The following is a 25,715-nucleotide window of genomic DNA, read 5'->3' on the forward strand; positions in this document are numbered from 1 at the left end:
TGCTCATCCGCATCGAATCTCGTGGCTCGTCGGGATCCTCTGCTCTCGCGTCATTAACTAAGGAAACCGTGAAATACGCACTACGCTGTAGCACTCTCTAGTTTTGCCGGCTGTTGGAGCTCAGCGACTGAGCCCTGGATTACTCGGGATTACGCGAGGATGTTCATTCGATCTGATTTACAAGCCCGACTCGATCTGCCGTCCGCGTCGGTTCGGCTGGCTGCCTACGACGAGACGCGTTGTCGTTGTTCGCTGGGAAACGTTATACAATGAGGAGACGTCAGGCAATAGGAGCTGGACAAGGAGCTCTTCTACCTGCCGGCGGTGTCAAAGGAGCCCCGAAGGATGTTTTGGCAAACTGCATTTGCCTAGGACTGCTCCTTTAAGCGAACAGGATACCATCCTGGCACTGATCGGCCTATTAGATATACTCGACTGGAAGTGAACTCGATAGAAACTTCCCTCCGCTGTTGCCTCGGAATTTCATGAATTCTGGGACACTCTTCAACGTGACTCTTCGCAAACTTGAAGTACACACGAAGCAAGGAAGCATTCTACAATCGCACTAGGTTAAAATAGAGTTCTCAATGAAACCGAGATCTTCCGCGATAATAGATTTCCCTGCAGAAATGCGAGGCCGGTTTAGCTCGCGTTTCGAATCGAACGGGAAGCTTGCTTACCCCCGGATGAAAGATGTTCTCGTGGAGGGCGTCGCCCCGAGGCTGAACCCCGGGTATCGCGTGGGTGTACAAATAATTCAGATGATAAACGAATTAAGTCGAAATGGGATGATGAAAGGCACGTTTAGGGGTGCAACGGGTGCCCCGGCTTCTGCATTAATGCGAGGGCTGATGTAGCAGAACGTTTGACCCCTCGGTCCCTTACGCGAAAACAGCCGCGCCAGAGGAAGACGAGGAAAGGGGAGGAGATGAGGAGAGAGAAGGATGCACGTGCTGGACTCATGAATCAAGTCGTATTAGCGAGTGGATAGCGGGCCTGGTGGGCACCAATCTACCACTCCAACTTCAAGTAGATTGGATTTCTCTGAACTTTATTCAATTATCCCGGAACGAGGCTGACGAAACGAATAGGAGAGAGACCCTCGGTCCAGGCTTTCTGCGAATGATGCTGAATACGCGTGGGCTTGCTGTACCCACGTCTCTCAGCTCCAAGTAAAAATGCTTTTATGCCGATCCTATTTTAGCGCGCGACAGTGCTCAAGGTGTGATTGCGATGGGATGTCAATAAGATTTAGTTTAAGATAGGCTACCGTCAGGAAATATGTGCGGTATAGATCCCGACTCGATGGTCGTCCACAACAGAGAAGAATTTACATGAAACATTCAGAGTTCCTCGGTGCTACCGTATGCCGGAGATAAGCACCCCTTTCGTGAACGACAAACACAGGAATGTTCTTTACTTCGTCAAGTAAAGTGCACGTATGCGGTGGCACGTCGCTAGATCTCCCCGGATAACAAAAGGGGTATAAAAATCGAAGTGGAGAAGGACCGTTGCCTGTCACGCGGAGGCTGTAATCTCTAGAATCTTATGGGGAAGGACGTTCGACGTACGGGGATATCTTGGTCGGTTATCGATATTCCCCGACAGGTATCCTCATCGCGGGCGTTTACGACCGAGGAATAAAAGGAAACTCGGAAACGGTGTATCTTACAGTGTTTGCTAGGTATTTTTCGCCGCGAACATCTGCCTCGGCTAGGTACGTTAGCCTCGTGTCGGCATTGCGACGCGTAGGGGTTGCTTGTTATTCGCGAGCAAAGAGAAAACTGTCTTACCGTCCGTCAGCTTGGCGCGGGAGTTTCTGTTTCTTATTCGAATGTCGAATATTCAAATGACCGTCGCGACGGAATTATCAACGCGAATGATCGTGCTTGGAATCCGCGTGCAAACCTATCGAAAACACAATACAGCTTACGTCCTCCTGGGACTTGCTTCTGTCTTGAGAGAGTCGCCTTCGTAACACGCATGTCCATTGATGGACATTGACAGTGGAGGAAAAAGTGGAAGGGTGGAAAGAGTATCTTACCACGCGACCTACCCATTTTTGGAAACCTTCGGACTTCGTCGTTCTTACGAACGCGAGGAACACGACATCCCTGGATCGTTAGTCTACCATTTGGCGCGACTTTTTTCAGACGCGTCCGTCGGTATCTAGCCGCCGTATCTTTGGTTAATAACGAAAGGAACTGCTTAAATAAATAAATGGATGGGTGAAAACAAAAGGGGAAGCGAAGGGGGTGAGTAGGGGTGCGATGGTGGTTGACGGTGGTTTCGCGGCCGCGCGGAAGAAGCGAGCCGGTAGAGGAGGAACGACAGGAGGCGTGGCGACGACGCGCACACTCCACGTGACCCTGTCGTTCCAGAAGGCGGGCCTTGGAGAACACGGCGCACAACTACAAGGGCAGTGGAACGAGCTGGTGGTCACCTGGGTGCTCTCTCTGTCGTCGCGCGCGCGGCACACCTCGAGTCGCGCTCCGTTCCACGTACAACACCTGCCGCACGATTGCTCGCTCGCGGCACGCTCTGCTCATCCGTGACTGCTCTCTCAAGAGTGCTTTTCCTCCACCCGTCGATCGTCGGTAACGATTCCGGGGAAACGAGGGAAACCGCGCGCCATGGACGGTAACAACACGCCGGCAAAGGTATCGCGATTTCCCGCGAAACAGCGAGACTGATAGTCCCAACGGAGACGCGTGCAAAGGAATCCTCGTGACAGTACCGAACGCGGCAAACATGTTGCTACCCCAGGACATGATGGCAGCCCAATCGAAGATGCTCTACCAGATGAACAAATACTACGGCGAGCGGGTGCAGGCCCGCATGGGGCAGGTACAGAAGACCATCAGGGAGGTGTGCAAGGTGGTTCAGGATGTACTGAAGGAGGTGGAGGTCCAGGAGCCTAGGTTCATCTCGTCGCTGACCGAGTGCAACGGCCGCTACGAGGGCCTGGAGGTGATCTCGCCCGGTGAATTCGAGGTGGTCCTCTACCTGAATCAGATGGGTGTATTCAACTTCGTCGACGACGGCACCCTGCCGGGCTGCGCCGTGCTCAAGCTCAGCGACGGACGGAAGAGGTCCATGTCGCTCTGGGTAGAGTTCATCACCGCGTCCGGTTATCTGTCAGCCAGGAAGATTCGCTCGAGATTTCAGACTCTAGTGGCGCAGGCATGCGACAAGTGCGCCTACAGGGACTCGGTAAAGATGATAGCGGACACCACCGAAGTGAAGTTGCGCATCAGGGAGCGATACGTGGTTCAGATCACGCCGGCGTTCAAGTGTTCGGGCGTTTGGCCGAGGTCCGCGGCGCACTGGCCGATCCCGCACATACCCTGGCCACATCCGAACCTCGTGGCCGAGGTTAAGACGGAAGGCTTCGATCTGCTGTCGAAGGAGAGCGTGGCCCTTCAGGGCAAGCAGTCGGCTATGGAGGGCGACGCCTGGGTTCTATCATTCACCGAGGCCGAGACGAGGCTCCTGCAGGGTGGCTGCCGCAGGAGATGCCTGAGCATACTGAAGACTCTGAGGGATCGGCACCTAGACCTTCCGGGGAACCCCGTGACAAGCTATCACATGAAAACACTGCTGCTTTACGAATGCGAGAAGCATCCCCTCGAGACAGAGTGGGACGAAGGATGCCTGGCGGACCGTATCAACGGAATCTTCCTGCAGCTGATATCCTGCCTTCAGTGTCGAAGATGCCCCCACTACTTCCTGCCCAATTTGGATCTGTTCAAGGGGAAGTCGCCCAGCGGCCTGGAGAATGCCGCGAAGCAAGTGTGGAGACTCACTAGAGAGCTACTGACCAACAGTCGAGCGCTAGAGAAACTTTAGCGGAATTGTCTGACCGGTCGAAGGAGAGTTTCGCGCGACGGAGGATTCGGTGACTCGCGCAAAGACACTTTCTGGCTACAGCTTTCGCGACGGTTCTTTTACCTGCTTTTTACCCCCGCCGTGCACGTGGAAAGTCTACTTTCACTCGCTATTTTCTAATGCTAGCTTCTTCAGCGCATCAGGGCACGGGGATGGTGCGACGAGCAAAACTCGTGGCAGTAGACCTTAATCGTTAATTTCTCAGCTTCCTTTGGTAAAGAGTACTAATAATGAAAGACAGGCTTCGATTATTCGTCCAGAAACGCGCCGCGTCCCGGTGCAATACGTTCTTTCGTGTTTCCTTTCGCGCGAAATTAATTGTTGCTAGGTTTTAGTTCGACTTCGCGTTACTGAAAGTCTCGCCGAGCCTGGGGAACGTTAAAAGTTTTTGTCTAACAAATTGGGGACTCGCCCGGCTCAGCCGACGATCGAGATTGTCCACCGAGTCGGCAATGGGTGTGTGGAATGTCGAGGAATTGTACCGAGTTTTTATGCAAATCGAAACGCTTTCCGCTTGGAACAGACTCTCGCGCTTATTAACGCGGATTGAAAGGCGCGCACCTGCCTAGTTTATCTACCTAGCGTTACACAATATACCAGCGATTAATTAACTACTTCGTTAGCTACTCTTACCTGTCTAAATGGCTGATGTGAATCGTCGTGTGATCCGTTGTCGTTATTAATCTAATGTTTATAATCGGTTAGCGGCGAGCTTCCGACGGTAGTTGGACTACGCATTGTTATATGTACATACTTTTTTATATTATTTAAACGATATTTATTTTTACTCGAATCGCTGTTCGAACAAATCATGTAAATAATTAATAAACGCATTTCGTCTCGTAACAAATGTCTGTGATTCCTTCGATCCTTTCGCCCTGTAAAAGTCCCCGAAAACTGCGTTACTCAAAATATATAAAACATGTGTACTTACAATGCACAGATGACTGCCAGATAATTTGAGGATATTCACGAGGTCATAGTATAAATTCTGAACGCCCCCAGTACTCATGTAGATAAAGAGAAAAATATTACTGAATATTTAAATACTTTGGAAAATCAACTATTTCCATGTTACAAGACACTTTATCCTGTTCCCTATTATTATACCTAATCAGTCTGTTCCCTGTCCGCACTGTTGTCTACTTTATCATTATGCATCGCTACTTGATTCTACCCGAGAAATAGCGAAACAAACCAATAATTTGAACTCCCTGCAAGTTTCAATGCGAAAACGCGACAAGTTCTGTACTCGGACCTTCCGTCTACGATAAACAAAAGTGTCTTAATTCTATTAATACGAAAACTATGGATTTTCAAACCCATCAGCATCGAACCTCCACATTCTCGACTATTTTAACCATTGTCGACCTACCTTGTACGACTTCACGAACACCCAGTAGAGCTTATCTGTGTAATTTGCGATATGACAGCGGGATAATTTTCCAGCGGACAGTTAATTTGTCGCGCGTGAACCTCGCCGCTGAGCAAGAGTATAAAAAGCATCGGAGCGTAATTATTATCTACGATATTAACACTTGTGCACGCGTTGGAGGAGATTGAAACGCCTCGTCAAGGCATCGCTACCGAGTTTCATGGGCCACTATACGCCTACGAGGCCCCTCGTGTCCTTATCTTAATACCCTCCTGAAATTTCCTCCCTTATCTTACCGCTCCGATGACATTCGTTGGCCGCTGCCATTCAGCTCTCCTCTCGCGCGGTACCACGCGGCCGATCGTTACGGAATTTACGTTATTATTATTGCCCCGTAAAAACAAAGTGAGAGGGAAGCAGTCTCCTCCGGGCGAGAACGCGCCCCGATCAGGCACACTTTACGCGCCATATCGTTGCAGTTCCCCCGCGATTTACAAGCCTTAATGGTAGAGTTATCGGTGTCGTCGTTAAACGTAGATTTTATAACGACTTTTTGCGCCGCGACCGTCCGGTTCTCAATAAAACCGCTGTAAGCAAAACCGTCCCTCCCCGCTGATAACTCAGCGTCGTGCTCTCATCGGGCCACGGATTTCTTACTCCCGGCACGCTGGAATTCGATGCGCATCCTTAAAATCTTGCAACAACGTTTCGACCAGAATCTCGCCGAGAAGGACGTTCCAAGGGTGAACATTATCTGAGACTACTGGATGTGACAGGTGTCTAATGTTTCGGCGCATGTGCCATAAATCCTAGAGAAGCAACTCAGCCTTGCTTGCCACTTCAGATTCAACCGTCATTTCAGTGTACATCAGTAGACTCTTCTCGCTATCTTTACCCAATTGCATGACGCTCCAGGTTTCATCAAGGTATACCTATCTTCCTACATGAGTAGAATACCCTGTGGATCTCAGAGGTAAGGAACAACCGATGCATAAATTAGAAGAACTTGATCCACGGAAGCACAATGAAGTGAATCTCATCCCTTCGTCAAAGTTCATCAACACCGTGTCTAAACAGTGAATAACATTGACGGGATGAGGTAAAATTCGGTTGGAGTATCGAGGCCTCGTAGGCTCGGAGTTAGCCAAGCGTGGTCACGCGTGGTCTCCACCATAACGAAAATTTCGGGGCCAGCTCGAAGGGGTTGCGGAGAAATGGCCGAGCCCTCTGTGTCCACGAGCACGAAATAAAACGAGTCTAATCTGCATAATTCATGGGGGGAAGAAGGGCTACGCGTTTGGGGTTAGCCGCGCCGCTGCCTTCGTCCTTCGACGCGCATAACGTATAGGTAGAATCCGAGGCTCGGATCGATCTTGTCGGTCTACCATGGCTGGCCACGCCTGCTCGCCAAGCCAGCTACGGGATTGGTCGAACCCTGAACCACGTGGCGTGGTCTGGGGTTAGGTCTGTGTTAGGTCTGGCCTAACCGCACGCCTTCGTACAACCCGAAGAGCGGGTGGCGCGGAGGAGGTGAACGACAGCGCAGTCGACAATCTGCTCCTGCACGGAGTCGCTCGCACACCTTTTCCTACCGCTTCTCGTTCGTGTCTCGGACGCTCACCGGCGTCCCTCTGCGACGCGACGCTCCAGGAGGGAACCAGTAGAGAACGGGGTTTTCGATTTTCTTAGACGGGCAACGGAGGTTCGTCAACGACCGGTCTGCGATCAGCGCTCCAGAGAGAACTAGATGGAACGTCCGTGGCGCGCAACGCCCCGCTGAAGTCAGAAGAGCCTAAGGTTTGCTAAGGGATTACGGAGCATAATGCGGTGATCGGTGGTAGCAGACGCGACAGGGAAGCCCTTGAAGGCTTGAGGCCGGCGCAACCATGCTGTTGCCGGCCGATATGCTGGCAGCCCAGTCCAAGATGGTCTACCAGATCAACAAGTACTTCGGGGAGCGGGTGATGACCAGGAAGAGCCAAGTGATGAAGACGATACAGGAGGTCTGCCGCGTGGTGCAGGACGTACTGAAGGAGGTGGAGGTGCAGGAGCCCAGGTTCATCTCCTCGTTAACGGACTACAACGGCCGATTCGACGGTTTGGACGTGATCTCGCCGACGGAGTTCGAGATCATCATCTACCTGAACCAGATGGGGGTGCTGAACTTCGTGGACGACGGCACGCTGCCCGGTTGCGCGGTGCTGAAGCTCAGCGACGGTCGGAAGAGGTCCATGTCCCTTTGGGTGGAGTTCATCACCGCGTCTGGCTACTTGTCCGCCAGGAAGATACGCTCGAGGTTTCAGACCCTGGTGGCGCAGGCATGCGACAAGTGCGCCTACAGGGACTCGGTCAAGATGATAGCTGACACCACCGAAGTGAAGCTGCGTATCAGAGAGAGATACGTGGTGCAGATCACGCCAGCGTTCAAATGCGCTGGCCTGTGGCCCAGGTCGGCTTCCCACTGGCCCATAGCGCATATACCGTGGCCCCATCCCAATATCGTGGCTGAAGTGAAAACGGAGGGCTTCGACATGCTATCCAAAGAGTGCATCGGCCTGCAAGGGAAGCAGTCCGCGATGGAGGGCGACGCCTGGGCGTTATCATTCATAGACGCTGAGAACCGTCTGCTCCAAGGCGGCAGCAGGAAGCGTTGCCTGAGTATCTTGAAGACCCTCAGGGACCGACACCTAGATCTACCTAGCAACCCAGTCAGCAGCTACCACATGAAAACACTGCTGCTCTACGAGTGCGAGAAGCATCCTCACGAAGCTGAGTGGGACGAGACGTGCATCGCCGACCGTATCAACGGGATTCTCTTGCAACTGATCTCTTGCCTGCAGTGCCGCAGATGCCCGCACTATTTCCTGCCAAATCTCGATCTATTCAAGGGAAAGTCGCCGAGCGGCCTGGAGAACGCGGCTAAGCAAGTGTGGAGACTCACGAGAGAGCTGCTGACCAACAGTCGCGCCCTGGAGAAGTTATAATACCGAGGAACTCGTAACTCATGGATGGATTTAATGGAGGAAAGTCACTTGTATTCATGCTTCTATGAAGCGCAGGAAGGAGCAGTCGAATCGAACTATATACTGGAGCTGGATTCGTTGGAGTGATCGATTGAAAGATCGTCCCTGGTTTAATCTGTTTGTATCCTACCGCCGGGAGAATCATCGAGAGCTTGGACCGGCTGAGGATGGCGGAGCGCGCCCACCGACGATTCTGTGCTTGGAGACGTGCAGTGTGTGCTTGACCGTAACGAGAATAAATTGCGCGTGCATGTGTGATTCTGTGATCCACCGAGCCCGCGGACGATCGAACCAGTGCCATAAAATACCCTGACGTTGAGAATTCGGCCTCGTTTCGCGGCTCAAACGGTTGTCCATCGGGCTGTATAATAACTCGACGCGCGAGAGAGTCGCCGACGGCAGCTACGTTGAATCACGATACTTCGGCGTTAACTCTTAACCGGTGATGTCCATTTTCATTATCAAATTGTATATTCCCTCTCAGTCGCTCTGCATTTAGACGCTCGACGAGACAGTTACGATGAGAGCACGATCGTGCACAATTCAGCCAGTACTTACAAACAACCCTTCTGACATTCTAAACGCAAGCTTCACCGGTTACGGGTTCACCGAGTCCTCTCTTCTAATCAACTACCCTGTCCCCGCCGCTATGTAAATACATCTTAAGAGATATTTATTGAAGTGTACACGAAAATGTGAAATACAATGCTATTTATATGGAACCGTACTCACGGCGGTTGGTAGTCATTTCGTCTCAAGAACAACACCCACCTCCACCTGACCTACCGAAGATTTTCGAAAATCAAGCCGCCGCCCGTAAAGTACCCTCGGCCGCAACGCGAGAGAATAGTCAAACGTTCCGCGCTCTTCGGAGTTAGCCCTCGTAAATTTTATGCCAGATCTTGCGCCTTCTTGTGCCTGGGGATCGAGAGGAGACGCGCGTGCACGAATAAAAGTCCTACGTCCAGCTCGATTTCACCACGACGAAATGGAACGTCTAATGCTGTCGCATTATCTCCGCCATTCGCGATAAAATACCGTGACGCGCGTCGATGTCCCCGTGTTTTGTCTAATGAAAATTTGTCGTCGGTCCGACCCGGTGACTTTATCGTTCATCGGCGCGAGAGGGATGGAAATGGAGGAACGACATTATAATCCCACAAACTTGACCGTCAACCTACACGATCGTGTTACCTACGTTCTCTTTGTACACGCTCGTATCTACGGGCTTTCCTAAAGTTCACCGGTCACCTAGTCGTTTCCCTGCTCGATAAGCAAATTGCGTGTTATCTGGGCGAGCAGAAACTTATTCACACGTCGCTCAGCGACGTTTACGTGTCACCAGTCCCGAGTTTGCTTTGAAACTAGCTAATATCTCTATTGTACAGTGGTAATCAACGGTAATTATGGCGAGGCACTGCCTGAACGGCTTGTTTTATGCAGGACATCCTCAGAGCGGGCGGAACGTGGAGCAACGGTGTCGCGTCGCGCATAAAGACATTGCAATCGACGCTAGTGCGCGCAGCGTTGTTTACCGCCTCGTTTTAGCAGCGTCTTCAGACACTGACTCGGGGAATGTTAGGATTTAGAATGTCGAGGAAGGAGCAACTAATCTCGAATGCGATCTGTTAGACTTAGACAATCTTCTCGACGCAGCGAAGACAGAGGTTCCGAAACGAGTGAGAAGCGGATCTCTGCTTGTAATCGATTTCGACCGGCCAACTGATGGGCGCATCCACGTAACTGACGCAAACGAGCGCAAAACTGGCACCAATTCAAACAACAATTACTGACATCCGTGTTTACCGCGCCTGCACCAGGGAAACTTCAAATAGCCCCGCGCGCGTGCATAATGTATGAGAGTAAAGGAGTAAAATCTGCGAACTCTGTCTCAATAAATGTCCACCGGCTTGATATCGATTATTGGTTCAGAGATATTGATAGGTTAATTAATATTTCTGTCCAACAGGCGGATAGATTCGATAAATCATTGCGCCTAGTTGAGGCTCTACGTCGATGATTTGCAGGAACGAGTTAATTGAGATCTTGGCCTATTGCCTTGAATCCTTCATGCATGGTAGCATTGTTAGTTTCTTGCACTCCATTGGTGTAGCTTTGCGTAAGGGTGCAGATAAGCGACGATTTTAGGTAAAGTTTCATAGAATTCGATAGAAGGAAACAAGAGGCTGGCGGAACAACCATTCGCCACTATCGCGGGGGAATGTTTAGCATCCAGTTCTCTTAACGAAATCGAATAGGCTCTAAAAGGTCGGTAATCAAGGTAGTAATTAAGGCCATTATATTTGCAAATAGAAGGATGTATCGCGGAACGATTAAAGTCATTAGGTGCCCGTATCGTTTCCTCGTAACCTGGCCAAGGCTTTCGAGAGCGTTACCGGTCAGCTTTTCTTTTCCTTCAAAGTCGCGGTAATAGCCAGATAAACATGCAAATTTATTCACCGTGGTAATTTGTCGCGCGCAAGACTGCTTAATATTTAATCCACGAACGTTACGAGGGACCGGCGTGATAGTGTCCGCGCTGATAAATTGTAAATTCGGCGAGGATCTTATAATATTGTCGCGTGCGTCGTTCGTCATCGGTTTTAATTAAAACGACGAACGCTCCTTTCCAGCAAAACCAGCGACGATCTCGCGTACTTATCTCGCAAAACGTTCGGACGGCTTCGCGTTCGCCGGTACGTCGCGCGACCGCGACCGCTTTCCTTTCGATCGCAAGATTAAAATCGATCGCGCGGAGGCCGAGTAAAGGATCCGTGACACGCGAATTTTTCCTCGAAAATGTACGCTGAGAGGGAATTTATCGTCTCCGCGCTCTGCTCGGGGGACAAAGTTCTGACCGAAACGGGAATTAAAGGCCACAGGAGTCGTAGGTAAACGTGAGACTCCAGAGGACGAAGGTATTGAGTAGAGTTTTGATACCGTGTGTGCTATCTTAAGTGCCCCTCTCCCATCGAAGACTCTAAAATCCTTCGATACAATGCTTCCCTCTCGAATCACAATTTTCCCCCCACGATCGTTCGTGCCGAACGAGCAAGATTGCGGGATCCCCCGGACCCAGCGAAAAGGAAGCGGCAGAAGTTGCGGCCGCGGGAACGTTCGAGTTATCAAAGTGGCCAAAATCGCGGAGGAGAGACGAACAAGACGTAGAGAGGGGAAAAAAGAATGGTAAAGGAGATCCACACATGGTATGCTAATGAGGGTACCCGGCTTTCCTCTCTTTTTTTTTCACCGCGACGTTCTTGCAAACCCTGTACAGATTCTATGCGTCGAACCGCCTCTCACGATCCGGTCTTGAAATTCATCCTCACCGAGGAGGATCCCCGCGGTGGCAGCGTGGAAACAGAGACAGAGATCCGTGAAAACGGATCGCGCGATTGGCTCGCTGTCGGCGACACCGAGAGAAAGCGAAGTGGCGAAAGGTACCTAAGTACATGCAGCGTAGTCGCAATAATGCTCTCCGTCGCACGTCAACTTAATCTTACGCGGCTGTACTCGGAGCAAAATTAACTGGCCTCTCAGATCCACTTCCGTATTCAAACTGTACATGACGAGCGACTCTATAAGTGCCCGATTATTTACCTTGAATGTTACTGCCGACTACCCTGGGAACTATCGAGGGATTTGTCCTTCTTAAATTTCACATTTACCTGCACGAAACGAAACGACGATGCACCTACATAGATTTGCGTGCACGCAGCAACCCTCCCGGGCTGAGTCTCCCGAGGGGCGAGAAGAGGAGAACGCCGACACATGTGGGACGACGTCAATGAACCTGGGCATGCTCGCGCAAATTACGAACACATAGGATGTCCAGGGTTCCCGTGCGGGTCCTTGCGATCAGTCGAAGCCGATGCAGCCGCGCAGAGGGGAGTTTAATGAGAGCTCGGCTCGCTCTCGCGAGATAAGCGCAGCGCTCGGGTGTAGCCTGCAACGCGGCGCATTCATCCATGCATTCCTGTCCGGTTTTCTCCTTTTCTGCTTGCCCCCTCCCGACCTATCTACCGTCCCTGATACGGCGCGCTTCCCTCCCCCTCACCTTTTTCCTCCCTCCCGGTGGCTCTCTCGCTCCGTAATCCACGTTTCACCCGTTTCTCGTCCTTGTCGTCCCTCGATTCGTCTGGCCGCCCCCCCCCCCTGCTCGCTCCTTCGCTCGCTCCTCGCGTCGTCCACCCCCGGCTTTTGTCTTATTATTTTGTCGGCGCGCGGCCGGCAGGTATACCTCTCCTTCTACACGGCACTCCTCTCTCTGCTCTCTCGCTGCGATCCACGCATATAAACATCGCGGCTTTATCTGAGCGTTTTATAGGCGGAGGTCCCAGCAGCCGAGGGGACCGGCCAGGGATCGTCCCGATGAACGAGAGAGGAGCCTCGGAGCCGACACGGCCGTACCAACGCGGACCCTCTGCCTACGCGCTCCTTCTTACGCTTTCTCTTACCCTTTGTTGCGCTCCTTTCCATGCATCTTTCACTTTTACTCCATTGTTCCGCCCAGGACCTTATTGTTTAACCGGTCATTAGTATACGCGGGGCCCGAGGCAATTTTTCAGGAATCCAGGAGGGGGTGGACCACGCGCCCCTATCGCGGACTCGCAGCGGGCGAGGATCAAGGATTTCGATTCGATCTCAGGGCCAAGGCTTCCAGGAAGCTTCGACCTGGCTCGACGAAACAGAAACTGTCGCCGAGTGATAAATCCGCGTTTCTGAGATGGCAACCGGCGGATGGCGGGCGAGACGCCTGATAGGTAGAAGAGACCCGGGCAGATTGTAACGAAAAAAGTTCTCGCAGTTTTTTCTCCAAAGGGTTTTCCTCAATCAGGAAATAATTCGCGTGATTTACTAGTTATATATGTGGTGAACTGAGAACGTGAAAGTACGTGACAAAATTTTGGACACTTACAAGCAGAGTATTTTAGGTGTCCGCCTCCGATCATTTTGATTTTTGGATATGTTATAGAGGACCGAAAAATAAGAAATACGTGTTTTTTTTATTTTTCCCCGTTTTCATATTTGGGGGGTGAAAACTGCGTTCAAAGTTAGGGTTGAAAAATCATTTTTGTGGAATATCGCGAGAACTATTAGAGATAGGGGATTAGTGTCAATGGACGAATTTTGTGTCTTTGAATGCGAAATATGACTGACTCGCCAGATTTTCAAAAAGTCCATTTGTTTAAATCATACATAAAAAATTGTTATTTTTTGTGAATAATTCTTGTAAATCTTCATCTATTTTCATGGAAATTTATTTTCTTATACTTCACAGCCGAACCGAAAATACGGATAAATCAGAATTTGTATTTCCTACAAATTAATAAATATAATTATTATTGAAGTTTACTTATAGTGAGGTGAGAACTACAGGGAAATGTGGTTCTCAAGTTATCTAGAAATAAAATTCTAAACAAAACAACATTCTAAGCAGCGTGATAAAGATGTTGACATTGAATATAAGCGGCGCGCAGTTGAATTTTGGAAAGGAGCAGAGAAAAGACGAAAGCTTACTACAGTTCAACATAATTTTCAATTTGTTTCTTCTGAACGTCAAATTCGACGATGGGCTCATCAAATTGAAGCAGGAGGAACTAAAAAAGAAAAGTTAACAAAAGTTTCCGAGTCTGTTGTAGAAACTATGAGAAAAGCTATTGGCGCTGGTTATATTTCGCATACAACGAGCAGGGTAATAACGACAACGCTTTTAAAGCTTCTAGAACGTGGGTAAATAATTTTAAAAAGCCCATCGCATTGTTTCACGAAAAATAAGCAAATTTGTTACAAGAAAGGCAATAGAAGACGATGAAGTTTTGAAAGTTAAAGCTGCAGATTTTGTTAAGGAAGCGAAGCCCTTGATTGCAACGTATGGATCTCAAAATATATATAATTCAGATCAAAGTGGATTTCATGCTCGGTGGATTACATGCTCTAAATACTAAAATTCTGGGCTATAATCACAAATTGAATATATGACGCTCGTTTGTGTCACTAAAACCGACGGTGCTGATATCGTCAAGCAGCTCTCGCATGCTGTGGGTTACCAGATTTGTCGTTCAAAAGATTTTACTTATGTTACAATTCACCCCGTGTTACAATCTGCCCCGGTCTCCCCTACGTTGAGAGAATCGGGACGAATATTTATCAGATCCACGGTATAATTATTTCAACGGCGGCCGGTCCGTTCGTTTTATTCTCCGACGTGTCGCATCCTCGATATCTCCCAGTTTTATTGGCCGTCCCCGCGCGCGCTCACCCTTCACCCCTTTCTGACCCCTTCCAGCGGAGAGGAGAAAAAGAGAGGAGACAAGACCCTTACCTACCGATCGGTAACGCGATACCCCACGAGCGATTCCTTTTTCTCATGATGGCACGCGGATCTCTCCGGCAAGAGCAACCAGCGACACGCTGAGACCGCTCCAGCCTTCGAGTCGGCAAAACGAGATTATAAAAATAACGCGGGTGCCCCCGCGCGCACCCCCGTGGCCGAGTCGCGACACCAAATCATGTCGGGAAGAAGGGGAAAATATAGGCTTTGAAATTTGAAACTTTTTTAGAACGCCCAGGGCCAAGGGAAAGCGAATACTCGGCGAGCAGATACACTTTTGAGATAAGTCGCCAGGGGTTGCGATTTCGCTTCGACGGCGTATTAATTTTCATGTAAATTACTAATTACTGTCATACGCGCGCTGCAAGAAGCAATAAAGTCCAGGCGATTTATACGGTCCGATAGTTCCCTAACGCACTCCGTACGTGTCTCGGTCCAGCTGAGCGTAAAAACGAGATTCGATAAAACGAGAAACGCCGAAGTGACAGTGATATATTTTTATATCCCGCAATTAATAAAATCGGCAGTAATGATGATTGAAACTCTACACAATGTATTATCTATATAGCACGCGACAGGTATGCAATTGTTGTAACAGAGACAGGCACAGTTGCTTTCTATTTGAAGAGCAACAAACGATTTGTTTGAAGCAGTACAGCACACCGAGTACTTCCTAGGATGGGCAAGAACATTCCTCCGCGGGCTGCTTCTTCTGCGGTCACATGTGCGCTCTGGCCACCGTGATACTCGCCCTACTACTTGAGACCACTTACCGGCGACATTATCCTATACACCGTTACAGCTTTATGAGCAAAACCACTTAGTGTATCGCTCGTACACGGGGGGGTTGTTCGCGTTGCATGCGTATGAAACATTGATGAAGTCGCGGCGGGGGTGAGCCGCCATCTCGAACGCATGAGAACATTGTCACGCAAAATCCTCCGGAGAAACTACCCAAGAAACGACGAACACTGTTTCTATGCAAACAGAAAGAATAGCCGGGAGTATCTATTAAGGAGGGATTGCGCCTTGTTGGGCCGACAAATAGGCAATTCTTTGTGAATTTTTTGTACAAGAACGGTTCGACAAATAAATTTGTGGTTTGGCAGGCTGTTCTATTGTATCTTGAACTATTATTCTGAATTTTTGTGTGGCAGTGAAAAAAAAACATGGCAGATACAAAAGGAGCGTTGAAAAATAAGCGGGTGGCCCTGGCGTTGACAAAATGTACTGTAAGGATTATCCGAAACACAAAAAGGAAAAGAGATTCTTAAACTATATGAATGAGGCTACGGGTGGTAGTAGATGCATTAAGAAAAATAAAAAAATGTTAAAATGGCAGCTTTTTGAAGAAGATGAAGCGCCTTGATTTGAGTCTGAGAAAGGTTTTGCCTCAAAATCGGAAGAACTTCTTTAATAAAAAAGGAACGGTAACAGATACCGCAATAAATCAACTACCACCCATAGCCACATTCATATAGTTTAAGAATCTCTTTTCCTTTTTGTGTTTCGGATAACCCTTACAGTACTTTTCGTCAACGCCAGGTCCACCCGATTATTTTTCAACGTTCTCTCTGTATCTGCCCTGTTTTTTTGTTCACTGTCACACAAAAATTCAGAACAATACTTCAAGCTACAATAGAACAGCCTGCCAAACCTCAAATTAATTCGTCAAACCGTTTCTGTACAAAAAATTAAAAAAGAATTACCTATTTTCGGCAAAACAAGGCGCAATCCTCCCTTCAGTTCGTTTCGAATCCCAGAAGGAACCCTGTCACGCAACTTCTTGAACAACGGTTCCGCTGCTTTGTCCCAGGTTTTCCCGTCGATTTCCCCTATCCGCGAACAAATTCCCGGGCAAAAAGAGGCGAAGGCCAGGCGCTAGATCGCGGAAGCCAACGGTCGACAATCACGGATCCGCGTTCTTGCTACCGCTGCACCCGACGCACGCGAGATCGCTGATCACGTACTCGCGCACACAGCCACGGTATGCATCCGTGTAAGCGGTTGCTACTCGCGCGGCAGATAAGCGGAACGGGCTTTCCGGATATCTGCGGTTAATAAGATAGCGTAACTGGCCAGGTAATTTCTCCTTTATGAAGTTCGCCAAGAGGCGTTATCGCACGCGTCGTCGGTCGTCGTAGCTATCGTTGACGGTCCCAGCTGCGCGCGCTGGAGCACATTCTAGCGGCAATTAACAATCTCCCAACGATCCCGCCACCGCGCACCGGTTCCTCCGCCGCTCGGTTTTATCTGTAAGTCGGATTGAAAGTAACTGGCAGGAGTATCCGACGATGTTATCCGCGACAGCGGACACGATCTGTCCCCCTTCGTCAGACGGTTTTTTGCCACGCCGTGGCACTGTGAAATTAACGAGACATTTTAATATGAAACCGGCACGAAAACTCGGCTGGGTTTTACGGCCGCTGGGGCCTCAGCGGCGCAGATAACGACACTCGAGTGGGTGAGAAAAGTGTCATGGGCATCCGGTGATCTGGCTAATGTTCCGAAATGGAGGGCAGCGAGTCTCTCTGGCGCTGAGAAGGCGGCGCCCTTTGTTCTCGCCGAGTCTAAACATCGCTTCTCGGGATGCACCCGCGTCTCCTACGCGCCCGCTGGCGAGATGTATTAGGGCAAATGCGTTGAAACGCGCTTTAATAAATCACCTACGCGATGTTCCGGCCACTCGAATCTTCAGAGGACCTCAACCACCTCCGCTCTAAATCGTGGCTATAACGCGACTGCGGGGCAGTGTTTGAGTGGCGGAAACCTGGCGCTAAGTGCTGCCGCTTTTAAGGTCCGCCTACCACCGCGAGATAACCTACCGGATCCGTGTGTACGGGGCCAGGATTCTGATGAACGCGACTGTTGCCAGAAGCTGGGACGCCGCGGGGTTGGAAAATACCGTCGCTGATTGAATAATTCAGCGGCGGGTGGTAACGGCGCGACGAACTTTCTTTTACGACGCGAAACACTCTTGGATATTAAAGCGGCGCACATCGACACGCGACCTCATCATTTTTCCAGCGTAATCTTGGGAAAAACATCGCTCCCCCGCGGTATATATCACTGGCGGATTTTTCGGCAAATTGATACAAACGATCGCGCGCCCCGCGAGTGTTCGATTGGGTATCGGTGTCGAGGGAGATTTATGGACCTTTGCGACGCGCAGCCGCGCCGGAAAATGTTGAAGACCGAGGTTGCCTGGATTATTATAGGATTACCGAGCTGAGCATTTCTGCCGTGACATATACATTCTCCATTTCTGTCGTTGAAAGGGGTGGCTAAATTGAATCACGCTCCCAGCGACGACCTCTGTAACGTTGTTAGCAGAGAAAGGGGTAAAGGACGAGCTAAGTGCAGACAAAATACAATTTATCACCGATGGGATGAACGGGCGAAGACTTCTGTGCCATTCCTACTGACAAGGGAAGGTCCCGAAGCCGAAAATTCAAAAAATTCTGAAACTTTGTGAATATGTGGGAGATTTCCTCCTGATTACAACGCAATTTTTGTTTGCTGCCCAAATTCACCCGTACGGGGTGAAATGAACCCCTGAAAATCAGGTTATTTTCAGATTTTGTGTTACAACTCGCGAACTGTAAGAGATAGAAAAAAAGTTTCAAGACAAGAGTTACTTCTTTTAATTAGATCTAGCATATGGTAAACAAATTATTTTACAGTTCACGAGTTATATAACACAAAATCGGTAAATAACCGGATTTTCAGCGGTCAATTACACCTCCTTAGAGTGAATTTGGGCAGCAAACAAAAATTGCGTTGTGATCAGGAGGAAATTCTCTACGTATTCACGAAGTTTCAGAATTTTTCGAATTTCCGGGTTCGGGATGTTCCCTTGTGAGAAGCATCACTTACCCTTAATCGAGAAATATTTGCACGATCGAAGAATCATCGATACCTACCCCTAAGAAATTTCGCAACGAGAGCTGTTCGCGAAATCGACATCGATTCGCCACACAGGGGACCATTCCAGGAGCGGAGGATCGCGCGAATTCGAACAAAAATTTGATTAGTTTCGTACGCAGCGGCGGCTCCAACCGACGCGACGGAGATTTATGTGGAGAAAGTGCGATGCCCGGGGGCGGGGGTGTCGCGTGGCAAGCGGCAATAAGGGAAAATCGGTAGTCATCCAGCTTTTTCCCGAGGGAGAAAACAGGCTCGCCTGTGGGAACGATAGTTGAAGAAGGATAACGAAGAGCAGCTCTACCCGACATCGCTCTATTTCTGGACGAGCCGGTGGCGAGGAACGAGAGGGGCGGAGGGCCATCAGGATTGATGCGTCCTTTTGCCTGAATTATTACCGAGTCCTACGATTCCCTTCCTCCTTTCTCCCCCCATTTTCCGCTCCTTCTTCTCGCTAAACTACCACCGCATCTCCACTCGAAACATCGCGGCTCTCTCGCCCTCCAGCCTCCCCCTGATTCTCGAACGTCGCCAAGTATATCGGCTGTTTACGCTCGTAATTTCGAGAGCACGGCCGCGGAGCTATTTCACCGCGCGCATTCCGCGAAAACCGCGCGACGCGCGTGCATCGACGGGACGTGGCAGGCGTAATGGTATGCTCGCCGCGGCAAATTCCGTGCGCGAAATCCTGCTCCCGTGTAAATAATGGGGATTTACTCACCGTCGCTGGCCGAGCCGCCCGACCTCGCTCTCCTCCGAGGCTGGCAAATTGTTGTAAGAAACAAAGTAGCTCGATTACTCACCTGAAATCAAAATAAGAGCACCGGGGATTAACGAGAGCGGCGGGTCGAGTTGCCGAGCGTTTGGCGAGCGATCAAGTAGCGGCACGGAGGGAGCGGGAAATGTGGGAGATTACCGGACGCGCGACAAGACTGAGTAATCGAGGGAAAGCGCGAATTAGTGATAAACGGGGAGCGTCGACGGCGTTTTTACGGATGCGCGATACGTCGTTCAGCATTGACATGCAAAACTTTCGATGCTCGCGATCCTGAGCGAGCATGGTGCGCCATTCGCGGCATCAACGTTTACGCGCCAACACGCTGACGCGGTTAAAGGCATTTCCGTGTCCGTCTTATCGAATTCCAGCCGCGTATCAGACGCGTTAATAATTCCTTCTGTTCCTTTTCGTGGATTCGCGGGACGGGCACGGAGTGTGTTATCTCATCGATTCCTCCTCCGTAACTGGTAAAAATAAAGTTCGCGGTCGCGGCGGAACGGACCAGGAGGACTAAAGGCATTCGCTCCTCGTCCCGGCGCGTCCTATCGCCGTGAATGCTAAATAGATCGCAGCGCGTTCGCTATACGTCTAAAGTGTCCGGTTTATGGACGTTCCTCTGGGAAAAATAGCAGTCACGGCGCAGCGGCGTGGTGACCGGTAGTCGCTCACGCGCGAAATGACGTTAACAAGTTGATTCCTCGGCGTAATAACTTAAACGTTTAGGGTTTCGATTTTTCAACCGTTCCCCAGCGGATTGTCTCGCTTTCGTGCAGCCTTTCACTTTACCAACCACCGTACACTTCGCAACGGGCGTCCGTTTTCATTTGCCTCCGCTGCTCCCGCTCCTAGCTTCGCATGATTCGCATATTTTTGCCGGAGCTAAGCGCTCCTTCGCACGGAACGACGGCGTTGCTTTACCCCGTCGCTGGACTCCGAGGCAAACACCGCTGTGTCTCCATTCGCCACGAATGGCCGGAATCAGCTTTCAAAGGCACCTCTCGCCGTTTCTGCCGCGAACGAGAATGGGACAACGGCGGCGTAGATCGCGAGGATCACGATCGGCGACACCAGCTTGTCAGCGGAGCAACGAGATTTCTAAAAATGGAGCACTATACGAGGAAGAGAGGGAAAAAAGAGAGGAGGTTTTTCTCCGGTATCTCGACGCACATCGACGAGCTGCCAACAATTAATCCGGCTGGACAACGGCGCAGAACGGGACCGTAACCCTATACCCTAGGACCCCCAAGTTCGAGCTTAAAGATCAGGCAAGAAAGGGTGGAGGGGACCTAGGTTCTGATCTCATATCATATTTCGTGTTATTCAAATGCCAACAATGCCATTAAAGGATTTCACTGGTAATCCTTTGGCCGCAGTTGGCGAGAGAAAGCCGGTGGTGCACAGCGAAAACACCAAGAGGCACAAAGAGTCGGTCGTTTCTGCGCAGGGACAGAAACGGACGCAAACAGCCCGCGGGACAATGCAAGCCGGGCCCCTATCTACGCGCTTTGTTCTTCCCGATCTCCTACCACCTTTCGCGGTTCCGCTCATATTTGGCCTATTTTTCACGCAAACAGGTGGCCCCTCTGACGAATACACACTCGAGCCGCTTCTGTTTACGGCACGAGGACGATACCTTGTTTACGAGCGCTGGATGCTTCTTCACTTCGCGGCGATCTGGCGCACATGGCCAGAGCAGTAAGCAAATAACGTAATTATTTGGGCAGAGTGGAGATAGGAACTAGAATTACTGGCTTCCGAGGGGCGCCGGTGAAGTATGTTTTATTCGGGGACAAACCTCCGTTGGAGTTTCTAAAATGGATAGGAAATCGGGATCAGATGGGGATGAAGTCATCACCGCTGGAGCGAAACAGCAGCCCCAGCAGGGCCGTTCGCTCGGAAACAATCACATTACACTTTGTACACCGAGTCCTCGCTACCCCCCACACAACGCGCAGTGGGGAATTTTTGCGTATTTATGGCCAAAACTACAGAAATTAAATTTTTGACAAATGTCAATTGAAGAACTATGTCCACTTTCGTGGTCAAAACCTGAATACTTATTTTTAATATATAAAATTCGGCACTTTTACGTTCGAATATATGAGAAACTAAATTATCCGAAAAACAGCAATTACAAAAATTACGAACGATAAAGATTTTTTTATTATTTACATTTATACAGATTTTTCTTTGTTAGATCATGCCTCTGCTACAGCGCAGCAGGGCATAGCAGAAGGGTTATCGCTTCTGACGACAAATAAACATGCATAGTACAAACAATCAAACAGAGGATCGAAGCTGAATAAAATCGTTTAAAAAAGAATAAAAAGTGAACAAGTCTCGGTCACAATTATGTTGTATGTTAGACAAGACACACTGGATCGTATTTAAAAAATGCATATAACTATAAAATTAGCAACTGATAGCAATTAATAATTGCAGTTATAGAATCAAAATTGTCCAACGTAAAATAAGAATGAAAATCATTGCAGGATATTATGGGATTGATAACTATTTTATGCATTGAAAATTGATTCTTATATGAAAAGGTTATTTCTAAAACACTACTTTAGAAATTGTATAAATTACGTATTAAAAACCGAAGCATAATTATTTTGAGGACAAAAAGATATCTTACGCACCACCAGGAATTCAATCCATGCCTTCAAATTATTTTCAGATCTTTGGATAACGCAATATAAGTGTTTGAAGCAACTTGAAAATCTGGATTAATTCTTTGCGATCGGTCTATCCTCACATGAACATAAACATTTGCGAATCTACGCGAGCTTTGTATAAAAACATTTAACAGTAAAATTGGTGGCATTTGATACTCATATTAGTTCTTCAATTGACATTTGCATTTATTTGTCGAACTCAAAAATTTATTTTTGTGTTTTTGGCCATAAAATCGCGAAATTTCCCCCACTGTGCAACGATGCCAGCCTCCCCTACGGCTTGGATGGAGTAATGTAATGTAACGATTCTTTATTCCTTTAAGCTAAAAGGACTAACGACTCCCTGAGCCTCGTGGCATTAATTAAATCACTCTCGATCGGAGGAATTTGTACAGGGTGGCGCTTAATCGCACGGGTATGCTTCAGGAGGCAAATTTGAAGTACAGCGGGAGAGAGAATTGGTTTAGCCCTTCTTCTTCAAGTATTCATCGAACATATGGAAACTTGATTTAAAAGAATACGCGCACAGATATGGCGGTACAAATTCGGTATCGACTACTGAGAGCATTTCGATGTCGTGTACACGTACAAGGCGAGTTCCGAGAATCCGTGCGGATTAACATAGGCACTGCGCAGGTACAAAGCCACGATAAACGTTTCACAGCTCAGCTTCCTCAGCCTTCGGCATAATGTATTCCCCGAGCGGAGGCCATGTTATTCTTCTGTATCAGCGGATGTTCAATTTGTAATAAATTCCAGCCGAGAAGACGGGCCAAGGGTCATTAAGCCCGGTATTATAAATGCATTAAATACTCCGAGGCGATAGGATGAGTCAGAATCTGCACCGGCAGCAACGGGAAGCAGGATTTCGGGAGGGTGGCAGGTGGCGCCAATTTTACGGACCGACGGCTGTGACGGATGTAACGAGACGCGGTTCTGCGCGAGCGTTCGTCGCACGTGGTCGCTTCACTGGGCACGATGTCATGGCTGGTTTTATGGGAAACGGGGGATGGCTGGTCCATGAGATCAAGCATCATCCCCTGGCGGGTGAAGGAGCCTACGCGTGTCAGCGTGACGAAACGCGAAGAATCTCAGTTCAGTGAACAAGTTACACAGGGACATTTATTCCCGTTACGTCGCTGAAAATTGGATCAATGTCGTTCGCTGACTTTACGCGAGAAAAAGTTTTGCGAAGGGGCTACGAGACAGCTCCGCTCACGGAGCTTGTATCCCAAAGGAATCGGAGTGAGGAGCCGTAGCCACTAGCCAGTCGCAGGGCTTAGACACACGAATCTACATAATAAACGCGAGCGGTTGGAGACGTTCTCCATTAGGCCCATCGTTAATCACCATCACCAGACCTTCCGTTAAATGGTTCCATTTCACGATATACTTCGGGACGGGCCCTATCGATCTCTAGCGTTGGATCCCATGACCAGGAGGCCTGCCGCAGACGGTTGCGTGCAGGTTATCGGGCTGCCAGAGCTTTCAATGTACACGATATACACGGGTGTACTCCGGTGGGGGCCATTGTGCCAGGTATCCAGTCTAGGTGTTGTACCTCGTCGTAGGCAGAGGTATAGATGGCGCGCGTGGCTCATTAGTACTAATGAGTAATGAGCCGATGATTAGAGGAGGCGGTCCGGAGGCGTGGCGCCGCCTTGATCTCGCCGACGAAGCGCAAAGCAAACCTCTCCTCTGCCCATTCTTCTGCTCCTTTCCTGCTCTTCCTTTTCTCCTTCCGCCTCTTCTTATTCTCGTGGCTCGTGTTCCTCTTGTTGCGCGGCTGTTCCCTCGCGATCTTCCCCCCACGACCACTCCACGAGCCGGTCAGCGGTCAACTTCTACTCTCGATCTCGGAAGATCCAGCTCCACGATCGTGTTACTCGCTTCCACGAACGCCGGTTCTCGCTCTTACATTTTCCTCGAACCGAGCCGGCTTCGAAGGGCACGAGAAAGTAGAACTCTCGAAACAGGGGACCCAGCAGTTCGTTGCTCACTTGCTCGAGATCCTTGGATCAAGGAGATATTGTTCCATCGACTGTTCAGGCCCGTGGCGTCGATCCCGTGTCAGGACGGCCGCGTCAATTCTACCGCGGCTCCTCTGATGCCGTGCCGCTTTGATTAGGTCGTTAAGTTTCCTAATGCCACCATAAAGTCCTTAGTTTAACGAACGTGGTCGGGGCGCTTAATCTTTTTGCGCCTCGGCTCTGCTTCGCCCCGCGTAATTATCGCTGCGAGTGCAAAGATCCAGAAGAAACAAGAGTTCCCAGCCGATCGATCAATTAATCAGGCTTAATCTGTGTCATTCCTGCGCGTCCCTAGACTTGTCGCTAGTGAATCAACCCTGGCACCAGGGTCGCAGGTCGATGACACCACGCCCACCTTTGAGGCCAGCATTCGAGCTCGGTAATAATAACATAACGACACACGAGAAAGTCCGTTTTAGGTGAAACGGAGGTGGATAGAATGGGAAAGAAAGCTTTTGGGGCCACGGAGTCGGTGTCCTGCGGCTAGTGTCAACGTTTGACTTTACGAGGGAGCTGGCAGGCAGAAGAATGGGAGAAAGGCCGTGGCTCGCAGGGGTCCAACGGGGCACAATGGCCACCCGTCGAGGAGAGACCAGCCCCCACGACTCCCGGACGAGTTAATGTTATTCCGCACCATCCTTGTATAGTTGCGTTTCTATTAAATAGACGTCAATCATACGATCCAGAGAAGATTTATGTTTCCCATTGGACGTCAGGGTGGCCTCGGATGGGACACTGTTTTTAATAGCCGCGTGACCCTGCCCGCGATACTTTGACGATACCCTCCTCTTCGGGGAACACGAACAAACGACTAACAAATTAATTCCAGGCTGCTGCGATCTTACTGCCCCACCTATGTCAATGATTTCTTATAGAAGCAGGTCCATTTTCCGTCGTAATTCTATAAGCGCACAGGGTGCAATGTTACCCATGTCTCGTACCAATTTAGTACTGTACGAAGTAGGCAGCTAAATATACCTGAATGAAAATGAGGTGAATGTCCCAATTTCTGCCCATGTCTCCATTTCTGCTCATTTAGTATTTTTCTTATTAATTTAAGCGTTATGTTTGCACTATAGTTGCGACAGAATAATTCTAAATTATTTGAACATTTACGCGACTGTTGCACGAGCTTGGGACTAATCAAAGTGCAGCATATGCAACGAAAAACTTTTAAAATCAGAGACTCACGATTTTTCGACCGTGTTTTAGCTGGTTGTGGTAAGGAACAGGGTCAATATTGGTATTCGATAATTGGGCAGAAAATAGTTTTCGCAGTAAAAGTTCTTATTTAATAACAAAAATAGATACCGTATTGTGCTCTGGATGTAGATTTTTTTACTATTTTTGATTATTTTAAGTAGAAAACAGGTGATTAGGTTTAGGATCCAGTGAATCACCGTCGTGTCCGAATTTCTACTCACCAAAATTTTAGCAACATAACCTCACGATTCAATATATGCTGTAACTTCTATTTCTATTCGAAGGCATTTTATTTTTTGTTTATCATTATTTTATGCTTTACTGTTGTGTTATAAAACATCTCCATTAAAGGTGTAACCTATTTTAACCTGAAATGGCAACATATTATGCAAGCAGAAAATGGTACAAATGGTGAGTAGAAATACGTACATCGCTATTTTTCGTGAGCAGAAATACGGACATTTAAAGCATTATATTTAATT

At 49.1% G+C, this 25,715-nt stretch overlaps 3 protein-coding genes across 22 annotated transcripts in view; 2 read left to right on the plus strand and 1 right to left on the minus strand.

Annotated features, from left to right (window-relative positions):
* Rg (A kinase anchor protein rugose) overlaps positions 1–25,715 on the minus strand; it is a 359,505-nt gene that overhangs the window by 27,885 nt on the left and 305,905 nt on the right. The gene's annotated exons all lie outside the window — the stretch shown is intronic.
* LOC143366901 (protein mab-21) lies at positions 2,427–4,868 on the plus strand. The gene has a single exon (XM_076808349.1). It carries the CDS (start codon positions 2,752–2,754, stop codon positions 3,847–3,849), a length of 1,098 nt encoding a protein of 365 aa, XP_076664464.1. The 5' UTR covers positions 2,427–2,751; the 3' UTR covers positions 3,850–4,868.
* LOC143366879 (protein mab-21) lies at positions 6,803–9,013 on the plus strand. The gene has a single exon (XM_076808299.1). The coding sequence runs from the start codon at positions 7,150–7,152 to the stop codon at positions 8,245–8,247; it is 1,098 nt and encodes a 365-aa protein (XP_076664414.1). The 5' UTR covers positions 6,803–7,149; the 3' UTR covers positions 8,248–9,013.

The sequence above is a fragment of the Andrena cerasifolii genome, chromosome 3 (genome assembly GCF_050908995.1).
Source record: "Andrena cerasifolii isolate SP2316 chromosome 3, iyAndCera1_principal, whole genome shotgun sequence".
NCBI lineage: Eukaryota > Metazoa > Arthropoda > Insecta > Hymenoptera > Andrenidae > Andrena > Andrena cerasifolii.

What these genes read in the sequence shown, in the direction of transcription:
- LOC143366879 (XM_076808299.1), top strand. Translation starts at nt 7,150, where the DNA reads ATGCTGTTGCCGGCCGATATGCTGGCAGCCCAGTCCAAGATGGTCTAC.
- LOC143366901 (XM_076808349.1), top strand. Translation starts at nt 2,752, where the DNA reads ATGTTGCTACCCCAGGACATGATGGCAGCCCAATCGAAGATGCTCTAC.